Source organism: Cyanistes caeruleus, chromosome 22 (assembly GCF_971803275.1).
Source record: "Cyanistes caeruleus chromosome 22, bCyaCae1.hap1.1, whole genome shotgun sequence".
NCBI lineage: Eukaryota > Metazoa > Chordata > Aves > Passeriformes > Paridae > Cyanistes > Cyanistes caeruleus.
In genome coordinates, this window is record NC_141722.1 from 1,824,620 (window position 1) to 1,836,518 (window position 11,899).

Sequence of the window (11,899 nt, forward strand, 5' to 3'; positions counted from 1 at the left end):
TACATATATATCTAATCTATATCTATATCTATGTTTATCTATATATTTATTGATACCTATATATATGTATATATCTAGATATATCTATATTTATATATTTATATTTATATTTATATTTATATTTATATTTATATTTATATTTATATCTATATCTATATCTATATCTATATCTATATCTAAATCTAAATCGAAATCTATATTTATTTATATCTATATATATCTATCTATCTTTATCTATTTATCTATATCTATATCTATATCTATCTATGTATATCTATATATCTATACATATATCTATATCTATTTATACTTATACCTATATATCTATATCTATCTATACTTATATCTATCTATATATATTTATATATCTATCTATATCTATCTATCTATCTATCTATCTATCTATCTATTATCTATCTATCTATCTATCTATCTATCTATCTATCTATCTATATCTATATTTATCTATATCTATATTTATCTGTATCATCTATGAAGACTGAGTGCCGATTTGCCCTTCCCAAGCCTTGTGCTGGTGCCCAGAGCTCCTGCAGGGATGGATTGCATCCCTACAAACAGGCGTGGGAGCACCTTGGGGGTCTCACATCCAGTGGGCTCACGCTATCTGGGGGAGCCTGTGCATCCTCAGCCCACTCCAGGTTCGTGGTGGGGAGGTGGAACAAGCCTGGGGGTGACAGTGGGGGACCAAAGAGGGCTCTGAGCATCCTCACTAATTGTTAACCCACTGGTTACTCCCTCTAATTACTCCACCGTCTCCGTTAGGCAGGGGCTTTGTAGCGCAGGCGTGGGGAGGAAGGGTCAGTGGGAGCAGCCCTGTTCCCTTGGGCTTCAGTTCCTCTCCATCACAACTTCAAAGGCCTCCCAAGATTCACAGCAAGGCTCGCCCCCATGCAACAACGCCTTTTGCATCGATAATTAAACTCTTTCCAGCGCAGGTTGGCTGCTCCCCGCTACCCAAAGACCAGCAGGCTCAGCTCCACAGCTCCAGGCAGGGCTGCACACCCCACAGCAGCCCCACAGCAGTGACACAGGGAGGGATATCCACAGTGAAAAGAGTCTGGGAAAGGGGCAGCGAGAGGAGGGGAACAAGCATTCATTTCCAGTAATCTGGGGCAGAACTTGGGAGGGGAAGGTGGGGCCAGGGTGGGTGAGCTATTTGTGTCCCACAGTTTAATCCAAGGGCCATGAATAGCCAGCCGTGACCTTTCCAACTCAGGAGGCAAAGCTGAGACACAAAGTCGTGTCTTCCTGCCCTTGGAACATGGCAAGGGGACAGGATGGGAACTTCACTTTCAGCCTCCTGATCCCTGGGACAGTATTTATCTTTAAGGAATGAAAAATAGCCATTTATTCCCCAACACAGCAGGGCTGGGAGGGAGGAGCAGCATTCCTGGAGGGCAGCTCAGCTCTCCCCTTTTGGGAGCTGAGTGCAGGGATGCTCCCCATGGATCCAGGTCGGCAGTGGGTGGATGCTGTGCCAGACCAGGCAGGATTTATCCAGCAGCTGCTCATCCACAAAGCTGCACATACTCAGGACACAGCAGGGATGGGGCTGCCCTCGGCACCCACCGGCCTCAGCTGCCCAGAGAAGGAGTTTAGGAAAGCACCGTGGGTAGATGCAGGAAATCTCATCGAATCTGGCAGGAATTTTGGATTTCCACACTTCTGGAAATGCCAGAATCAGGCTGGAAAATAAAACAAAACAAAATAAAACAAACAAACAAACAAAAAAAAAAACAGAGAAGAAATATACCAACCAACCAAAGGGGAAAAAAACCCCACAAAAAACCCACAAAAAACAAAACAAAACAAGTTAAAAAGAAATATTTTCAAACGAAAGCAGTGCTGCTTTTTGGCTGTGCCCTAATTCCCATTTCAGGATTTCTTCTCAGACCTCCAGATTGTTGCTGTGAACTTTCTGTATTTAATTTTATATCATTTTGTAATGCATCAGGAGAGGCAATGCCCATAAGGACTGCCCAGAGGGTCACCCCTTTTCACTATACCCAGAGCAGGAGATACTTTGATGTAGGAAGAAAGCTTGTTTGTTCAATCAGTGCTAACAAAAAGCCTCAGTTCAGGTTTTAAAAATAAAATTATCAACCTGATCCTTCCAGCCCCTGCATGATATCATGTAAGATAATGTGCAGCACAAGAGCATAACCCGTGGTAGGACTGAAGTGTTGTGAAATAATGCAAAAAAATGAAACAAAACAAAACACTCTGAATAAAGTATTTCTAAGGCTAAAAACCTTGAAATTATAGGGCAGGATTTTTTTTTCTTCCCAGAAAAAAAATAAAAAATAAAAAGCACATCAAAAGCCAAACAACAAAAAGATGTTCCCTCTCGAAACTACAGGTGAGAAAATAGAGATGTAAAATGCTCATGTCTCCTGCTCGCTTTGAGACTCCCAGAGCTGGTGTGCAGTGGGACAGACAGGGAGAGCTGGGCATGCAGGTGTAGGAGACCCAGATTAAACACAGTCCCCACCACTGGCAGGGTGTTGCAGTACTGGTGTGTGTCCCAGTCCAGGTGTGTGTCCCAGTCCAGGTGTGCATCCCCAGTCCAGGTGTGTGTCCCAGTACAGATGCATTTCCCAGTACAGGTATGCATCCCCAGTCCAGATGTGCATCCCTGTCCAGGTGTGCATCCCCATTCCAGCTGTGCAACCCCAATCCAGACGTATTTCCCAGTCCAGGTGTGCATCCCCAGTCCAGCTGTGCAACCCCAGTCCAGCTGTGCATCCCCTGTCCAGGTGTACATCCCCAGTTCAGCTGTGCAACCCCAGTCCAGCTGCGCATCCCCTGTCCAGCTGTGCATCCCCAGTCCAGCTGTGCATCCCCAGTCCAGCTGTGCACCCCCAGTACTGGCTGCAGCCCGGCACTGCGGCACTCAGCGGCTCCAGTGGAAGCTGAAACTGGAGAAGTCGGAACCCCCTGGGCTGTGCCGGGGCTCGAGGATGAGTGTGCAGGGCTGGACAGGGCTCAGAGTGAGCCCACACTTCCATGCCCCTGCTCCTGGACCCAGAAATGAACTGTTTCGGGCTCTAGGGGTGTCTGGGCTCGTTGTAATTCAGGACAGAAGCAGAGGAGGAGGAGGTGGGAAGGCCCTGGGGATGGAGGGTGAGAAGGGTCAGGGATTCAGAAATTCCATTGAAACATCCAGTGTGAGCAGGGGGAGAAGCAAGACAGTGGTGAGGCTGGGGAAGGTGCACTGGGGTCCCTGTGGCCCTGCAGGAGGCACAGCTGGTGCTCCCAGGTCTGGGTTTGGCCATCTGGGAGTCCTACAAGTCTTGTCTACCACAACACAGCCCTGTCCATGTCCGGACAGCCACCCTTTGATACCTCATCTGGCTAAAGCCCTGTGAGAACAGAGCCATTCAACGCCCACAGCACCAAAGGGTGGCTCCCACAGCACGAAAAGGTGGCTCCTGACACCCCTGATCACTGTCCCCAAAGGCAGAAGCTTGAGGAACAGGTAATGGACCTGCACCCAAACGGGCACTTCCCACTGAGCTGCAGTCCAGGTACAGGGACAGCCCCCAGAGCTCGTGGTACCACTAATGCAATATTATGACAGCCTTTAAAAATGACACAGGTGTTTTCTAACACAAAAGTTTGTTCTGCTTGCAGTCAGCAGCACCTCTGTGGTACAGACTCCAAGAAATGGGAGCTGTGTCCAGAGGGGTTTGTCCCAGTGTCCTCACACTAGTCCTGACTCCCTTTTCTCCCATCTGTTTGGTATAATAAAATAGACACAAAAGCGTTTTCAGCTTTACTTACCGAGTTTTCCAACCCCTGCTGCATTTTTTTGGACACAGAAGCTCGTGCCTGGTAAGCTGCTAACACTGTCCCAAGTCCTTTTCCCAGAGAATTTCACTCCCCACACGTAAGCTCACTCCGTTATCTCCTGCCTGTTTGGGATTTCGATTGGATTACCCCACACTTCCCATTCCCCCCATGACTCAAGCTGAGCTGACACTGGAGATCTGTGCCTGAATCAAACCTTACAGCACCCTGCAATGCCACTCTGCCCTTCCCACCCATCCCTGCGTCCCAGCAGTCCCGGCAAAGATTGGAGTGTTATCCTCTCTGGAATCCTCACTAGGGAAATGTGGGTTGTGCTGGTTTATCTGGATTATCTGGAGGGGCTTTGCATGGCAGTTTTTCAGGCTGTCATATGCTTTTTCCTTAATTTCTCTGAGGACATCTTTGCTCTCACACCAGTTGGCCACCCTAAACTGTGCTGAGCTGTTTGTACCCCCAGTGACGTTTTTAAAGCAAGATAATTTCTTTTAAGGGCTTTTTGCCTTTGCTTTCTTAAAAATAGCTTTCTAAAACGGAACGTTTTCACAGACAAAAATACCAATACTAACCGTGTTTGAGGGGACAGGCTGAATATCTCATACCACTGGTAATTAAATATCACTGAAGTCCTTAATAATTGCAGGGAAGGTGCATAACACAGGAGGTGTTTCATCCAAGGAAAGACCTTGTGGCATCGTTGATGCTGGGATGGAGCTGGGATGGAACTCATCAGCTGCAGCCAGCACTCTTGCCACTCACTAAATAAGCATTTTAAATATGAGAAACTGGACACAGAGCTGAAGATGCCACAGGCACACGATAACCAGGGCTGGAGGTAAAGAAAAATCACAAAAGGGAACCTCCAGAGCCCAATCTGCTCGTGCCCGCAAGGGCTGCGAGGTGCACGGGTTGAGTTCACCACTTTCACAGCCGAAAAATACGGGCTCTTTAATCCTGCAGGAAAAGCCTAACAAGAACAAATGGCTGGGAGGTGAAGCCAGGGAAATTTGTATTAGAGAAAGAAGGGCCCGGTTTTTAAAGGCTGGGGCTGATGAGCCCTTGGAACGGATTATTAAAAGCAGCGGTGCCTTTGCTGATGCCTTCAGATAAATGGAAAATACTTTCCTGGACGTTATCCCTGGACCAAACACACCTCATTAGACTTTACTGGGGTGCCTGGATCTGATCCATTAAGGAGTTACATCCTTTGCACAGCTGTTTAAGACGCCGAGTACCGCGCATCGACGCGGGCAGGATGCGGGGTTTGGTCCATCTTGAAGGCGATTTTCCTTTTCCAACCACTCCCTTTGGGTGAGGCTGAAGGGGTTAAAGCCTCTGTGACAGGGGAATCATTTTGAGTGTTGGCCAGGCAAACAGGCTGGGTTAGAAGAATGAACTATCAAAAACTGTCAGGGCATGAATAGAGTTATCATATGAATGGATGCGCCTCTGGAGATAAAGGCAGCACCGAAAACTGCCAGTGAGGCCGGCAGGGACAGGCAAAACACAAGACCTGAGCAGAACAAAGAGCAGAGGTGTCGGGATATCTCCACAAAACCGGTGCTCCCCCCAAATCCCGCCGCCACCGGGACGAGCGGGATGAGCTTCCCCCCTTCCTGAGCGTCTTTGGGGGTTCACTGGTTTGGTGGGGTGATTTGTCTTCCAACAATCAAAAAAAAATAAAAAAATAAAAAAATAAGGAATTCTTTCCTCCCCAAAACGATTTGTCAAGTTTTTGGTTGTGCTTAAATTCGGCTTCCTCGGATCCATTCCCACCATCCCCAAAATGATGGAAAAAAGCGCCTCCAAAAACACAGGCGCTCGTTTGTTGTCACTGGAAGCAACCCCTTGCAATTTCAGGAAACGAGAATTCAAGGAGAATGAAAGAACCTGCCAAAGTAGGGGTTTTTTTGTGTTTTTTTGTGCAGGCGCGTTATTTTTCTGCAAATTTTGGAGGCTGATTTTTCCGGGAAGTTTTATAAGGTATTGATACAAGAGGGATGGAAATTAAGATGGCACCAGAAACATATCCCCATAAGCCTACCTCAAATTATGCAAATATTTGCTTTATATATATCAGCATTTCGGGAGCAATCAAAAAATTAAACACCCCCAAATTTTATTTATATTTTTTTTTTCACTAAGCCTAAATCAGCTCCCTGTTTCAAACCAACGCTTCTCCATCCCCTATCACCAAAAGTCCATAAGCTTAAACGCTCTTATTTCCTACCCTTAGAGAGGAACACACACCCCCACAAGCCTTTTTAAAACGGAAAAGGAGATTTCCTCTCCCTTTCTGTGCTTTGCCTTTCCCGCAGCCCCGACTTTGGCATTGCTGCAGAGGAGTAGGAAAGAAAGCATTGAATAAACATGCAGATTAGTTTTTTTACCTGGTTTTTCTTTTTCTGTTTGAGCAGAGGGGCAATTAATGAGATTACAATGAGAGATTAGCGGGGGAGACCCCCATGAACCCTTCCCCGTTCCAGCAGCAAGCAGCTGGGTTTTCCCAAGGTTTTCCAAGGTTTTTCCCGCACCCCATCCCTGTTGAGTGCAGGAACAAAACCCCATCACCGCGCCACGAGGAAAAGATGAGCATCCCCTCATCGGCTCTGCATCCTCCCCTGTCCATCACCCCATCCCCATCAGCTGCTGCTTGCCTCAGCCTGCCTGATGTGCCCCAAAATGCTGGGGAAATGTCCCCAAATCCTCCTTCCCTGCTTCTCCAGGTCCCCACACGGACCCCTCCAAGCTCAGGCGTGGGCCATGGGGTGTGTGAGAAGGTCATGGAAGGCAGAGATGAGCTGGGGGCATCACCTGGGGGGGAGGAGACCCCCACCAGCAGCATTTGAAGTGCCATTTTTCGACTGAAAATACAATTTTGTTACCCCCAACCCGAGCCCCAAATCTGATAATTTCTGCTTGCCCGATTTTCTTTCTATTTAACAAAGATATTTATTATTTTGTTATTTAACTTCAATTTGTGCTACAATATAAAATACTCTATTTAATATTTTAAATATTATTTAAAATATATTTAATAAAAATATATTTATATTAAAATACATTTAATATTTTAATTTTTTAATATTTTAAATATTAAATAATATTTTATCGCACCTATGCAACTCAGTGTGCAATAGCGTAAATATTTTTAGTCTCTCATACTTCTTATTATTGAAAATAACTTTTCTACCTCCCTGCTCTAAAGCAATTCAATAATTTCAGACAATTCCTTTTTTCGGTGCTCCAAATAAAAATCATTCACATCCTGCAAATTTTTGCCCCTCTTTAAAATCAAAAAATCTGAGTTTTGGCTTTCAATGCATTTCGCAATGGCTGCCGTGCTGAAATGGGGGATTTCCCATGGAATGGCGATTCCCTTTTCCTCCTATTTCTCGGGCACGCCTGCACACGAGACTGAAAGGAATAGAAAAAAAATATAAGCTTAAAACTTCTTGGAACAAATATTTCAGGAAAGAGAAAATCACTGGGAGCTCTTGGAAAGGAAAAAAAAACACCTAGGCTTGAATCAGATTTTTTTTGGTTTTTATACACCAACTGCCTCTCAATACGTGCATGCAGAGTGTAGCACACCCTGGCCTGAAATTTGCTTTGCGGTTGCAATTTTCCACCTTGCAGCTCCCAAACCAGGGCTGGGTTTAGCTGGGGAGCACAGCCAGGAATGCAGGGCACGGGGAGGCAGAGGTGATGGGCAGCGAGGCTACACCTTCACACCGTGGTCACCACACGCTCTGGGAATGGAGCACCAAAGCCTGGCTCAGGCTAAGCCGAGCTCTAAGCCAAGCTTGGGCTGGGCTGAGCTCGGCGCTGTCGCCCACACTTCCAGACCCATGCCAGGCTGCTCAGAGAGCAGCACCACAGCCCATGGCAGGAGCTGGGACAGCGGGAACTGGCAGAGCCCACATCCACATCCCTGTTCCGCTGCTCACCTTGGGGACCCGGCTGGCACGGAGCGCCCCGGGACCCGCGGGGATCACCGTGGTGGTGGTGCCTGGAGCACCAGCAGCTTTCTGCAGGCTCCCACACCTTTTCTTGATGCCACTTTGTACCTCCTGTCTGCTCTGATGGAGGTGCAGCCTGCTTGGTCTGCCCCAGAGCCCAGCGCATCCCCCCGACCAAGGCTGTGATTGAGGGTAGCTCTGTGCCCAACAAGTCCTGCGGGGAAGGCAGGTCTCTCCCAGCAGTCCAGGCCCTTGCTGTCCATGCAGGCACCATAAACCCAGCCCAGCATGCAGGGATCTCCACAGAGGACAGCAAGGAGGCCCTTGCCTCGCTGGGCAATGCCACGTCCAGGCAGGGCAGGGCTGTTTGGTTCTGCGGGGCTGCAGCACTGAGAGCCTGGTGCTGCACACAGAGCATCCTGCAGCACTCCTGGCACGGGGCAGCTGCTGCATCCCCCAGACCAAGCAAGGGCTGGGAGTGCCCAGCCCCATCCTGCTCCCTCACAGCCCGTCCCCAGCAGCCAGACCCCAACACATCCCCCTGCACGGGCAGCAGAGCAGACGGGAAAAGGAGCAGCAAGAGGGCCAGGAAGCAGGCACTGGGCAGAAAACAGGGTTAGGACCAGCAAAAAGCTGGAAATTGGGCAGAGAAGTGAGGAGGATGCTGGTGGGTGTTGGGTGATGGCGGTAAGCACAAGGACCCAGCCCAGCAGGGTGCTGCAAGGTGCACGAGGCGCAGCGGTGCAGCCTTTGGGCCTCGGCGAGCTGGAAGGGTGGCAGGGATGCAGGGGCAGGAGAAGGGAGAGATGCCACCGGCTCCACGGGGCCCCGGGGCTCGCTGCAGAGGCTGTGCCGTGGCTCTCAAGCAGAGCAGAAGGGAGGAAGGATGCTGCTGCCGGTGCCAAGGACACGCTCGGGAGCGGGAGCGGCAGAGCTCTGGCGATGGGGATCAGCAGACCTGGGAAGCAGCCGTGCCGCCAGGGAGACAGGACACAGGGTGGGTGGCACCGAAACCCAGGGGGGACTGAAACCCCCGAGTGGGGACGTGGAGAAGGGCCGGGGATGAGGGCAGCCGGCAGCTGGGTAGAGCGGCCGGGTGGAGAGAGCAGGCCTGACGTGGCTGACACCAAGATGTCGGGAGAGCATCCTCAGCTGCATCCCTGCTTCCCACTTCAGAAGTTTCCAGCCCTTTCTCTCAGCAGAAGTTTCCCACCTGAGCGCCCTTTCCAGCTCCCCTCATCCCTGTGCACACCCTCCCGTGCCCATCCTCTGGCTCCATCGCAGCCCTCTCCGCCCGGCCGAGCCGCTGCTGCCAGCCCCGGGGATGGGGAGCGCCGGTGTCCCCGTGCCCGTGCAGCCAGCCCTGCATCCGCAGCACCGGAGGGAGGCAGAGCTGCCGGCATTGCTGCAGACTCAGGCTCTCCCGAGCAGCTCCGAAGTTTTGCCTCCGGTGCAAAAGCTCCAGGATTAGCAAACTCAGGCAGGCAGGAACGTGGAGCTGCGCTCCCCTGGGAGCACGGAGAGGCAAAGCCCGGCAGGGCTAAGCCTGTTCGGACACATCCGAGGAGCCACAGCCGTGCCGAGGGTGCCCCTAACGCTGCCCCATCACTCCAGGGCCGCCCCGCGTCCTACCTTCGCTGGAGGTGGCCGAGAGGCAGGCAGCCAAGGTGATGACGATGGAGAGCGAGGATGTCAGATCCCCCTGTGCCCATGCCATGGTCCGGAGGGGGCCACCAGGCTCAGGACGGGGCCACCTCGGATGTCCCAGCACCTCTGCGAGCGAGCTGCCTCTGGCCGGAGCTACGGCGCTGGCCGGCTAATGCAAAGGCACTTTGCGCACATTGCTCGCAGCCACACGGGCGGGCGAGCAGGGAGGGAGCAGCCTGCCCGTCACCGCTCGCAAGCCAATGGGCTGGGTGGGCTCTGCAGAGAGCCCCCCTTTCGGTGCCGAGCCCCCCTTTGGGTGCCGAGCCCCCCTTTGGGTGCCGAGCCCCCCTTTGGGTGCCGAGCCCCCCTCTCCGCACCCAGCCCCGGCACCTGGAGCCGGGCTGCCGCTCCCCGCTCTCCCCCGGCCCCCGCCCTCGGGATGCTCCAGCGGTCCCCGCTGCATCTTGTGCCCCCCATCCCGCCCCGCTGCTCCCCCCGGCAGCGGCCGGAGACAAACTTGCAGCCCTGCGGGGAGCTGTGCGCTCGCTCGGGGTCAGGTGTGGAGGGGATGGGGTCACCCGTCCCTGCCGGTGTGCAAGGAGAGGAAAACCCCCTGGAAGTGCTCCCCTGCGCTGAGGGAGGCGGCTGGGACACCCCCATCCCGGTGCTCTCCGTGCCACACGGTTCTGGGACAGACGGACAGACTCCCGGCTGAGCTGTGGCAGTGGCAGCAGGGGCAGCACAGGGCTCACAGCGCCCTGGCCACGGCCACATCGAGGGCCAGCCCTTTCCAAAGCGCTTTGGGAAGACACAGCGGCTGTGCCAGGGTAGAAAGGCTGGGCACCGGGCAGGGGTGTCCTGTGAAAGGGGCCTGGGGGTCGCTGGGAAGCACAAAGCATCCTTTCCACAGCATCCCTCCTGCTCGGAGCCACCAGAATCGCCGAGCCGGGTGAGCACCTTGCTCAGCATTAAACACTCGGCATCTGTCAACAGACCCCCTACAGCCACCACTGCTTCCCCATCTAAATGCTGAGCAATCGTTAATGCCTGCCCGTGCTCAGCACAGATGCTGACTGCCATCCACACCACGGCCACCGACTCCATTTGTTCCTTGCACTCGTGGCCAGCGCCTTGCTCTGCCCCAGGAACTCCCCCTGGACAAGGCACAGAGGCCAGGACAGGTATCCCTGGTGTCTGCCAGGCCATTCCATGGAAAAATCTCATCCCAGACGTGCTCAGTGGGGACAGGGAGGGAGAGGAGGTGTTGCACACCATTCCTCTCCGTGTGTTGCTTGGAGATGCTCCATGCTGGGGCATCCCACGGTGCTACCAGCACCTTCCTGCCTGGAGGAGTGAGAGGAGCTCCCCGCCCGACTCCCGGCACGGAGTGGCAACAATTCCTCATTCAGAAGGGATGGGGAGCGTACCTGCAGGGACCTGTCTGCAGCACTCATCACCAGGACCTGGGAACAGCACGGAGCCCCGGCTCCCTCCAGGATTTTTAACCTGCCTGCCTGGGAAGCCGTCGGTGCTGGAGAGATCCTGTCATCAGCGGTATCATGGGATGGGCTTGCAGAGAGGCTCGGGCAGGGACACAGCTGCGGCTCAGGAAGTCACCAGAGGTTCCCAGGGCAGCTGGCAGAGCGGTGCTGTTGGCTGGGGGTGCAGCTACACCCCCTGGCCTTTGCAGCACACCTCAGAGCAAAGGGCTCAGGGCTGATGGTCTCCAGGATCACAGCAAGCCACCAGGAAGCCCCAGATGATGCCACAGGAGCTGCACCCCTGCAGCTGGTGGGAAAGCAGATTTTCTGCCAGCTATTACATTGCTACTCTGACCCAGACATTTCCATTTGCTGAAAGGGCTTGTCACAGCTCAGTGCTGGATCCTTCAGCTCTCTGTCCCCCAGTGCCCAGGCAGAGCCAGGCGTTCCAGAGGGATGCTGTTCACACTGCCACCATCCTCTGGCTCTTGTGAAACCCCCCTGGCACAGCTACCTCCAGTTCTGGTGTTCATCTGGAGAAGAGAAGGTTCTGGGGAGACCTCAGAGCTCCTTCCAGGGCCTAAAGGGGCTCCAGGACAGCTGGAGAGGGACTTTGGACAAAGGATGGAGGGACAAGATAAGGGGAAATGGCTTCACATTCATACAGGGCAGGGATAGATGGGATTTTGGGAAGAAATTCCTCCTTGTGAGGGTGGGGAGGCCCTGGCACCCTGGGAGTGTTCAAGGGCAGGCTGGGTAGGGTTGGAGCAACCTGGTCTGTTGGATATGGGGTGGAACAAGATGGTCTTTAAGGTCCCTTCCAACACAATTCTATGATTCTGTGATCTCGCTCCCAAACTCTGGGAAAAGCTCTGGGGAGGCAGGAGCCAGTTTTGGCCTTCCAGGACTGAGTGATTCCACTCCCAGTGCCATTCCCCTAACCCTGCAGACCTTCAACACATCCCAGCTGCACACATGGGC

The 11,899-nt window shown here is 52.5% G+C and overlaps 1 protein-coding gene across 1 annotated transcript in view; it reads right to left on the reverse strand.

Moving 5' to 3' along the window:
- The window catches only part of EPHA8 (EPH receptor A8), a 51,061-nt gene extending 41,416 nt beyond the window's left edge, over positions 1–9,645 (reverse strand). The window contains exon 1 of the mRNA XM_023940340.2: positions 9,423–9,645. Coding sequence (XP_023796108.2) covers positions 9,423–9,507 — 85 coding nt within the window. The 5' untranslated portion in view covers positions 9,508–9,645. The remainder of the gene's footprint in view (positions 1–9,422) is intronic.
- Positions 9,646–11,899: the final 2,254 nt, after the last annotated feature.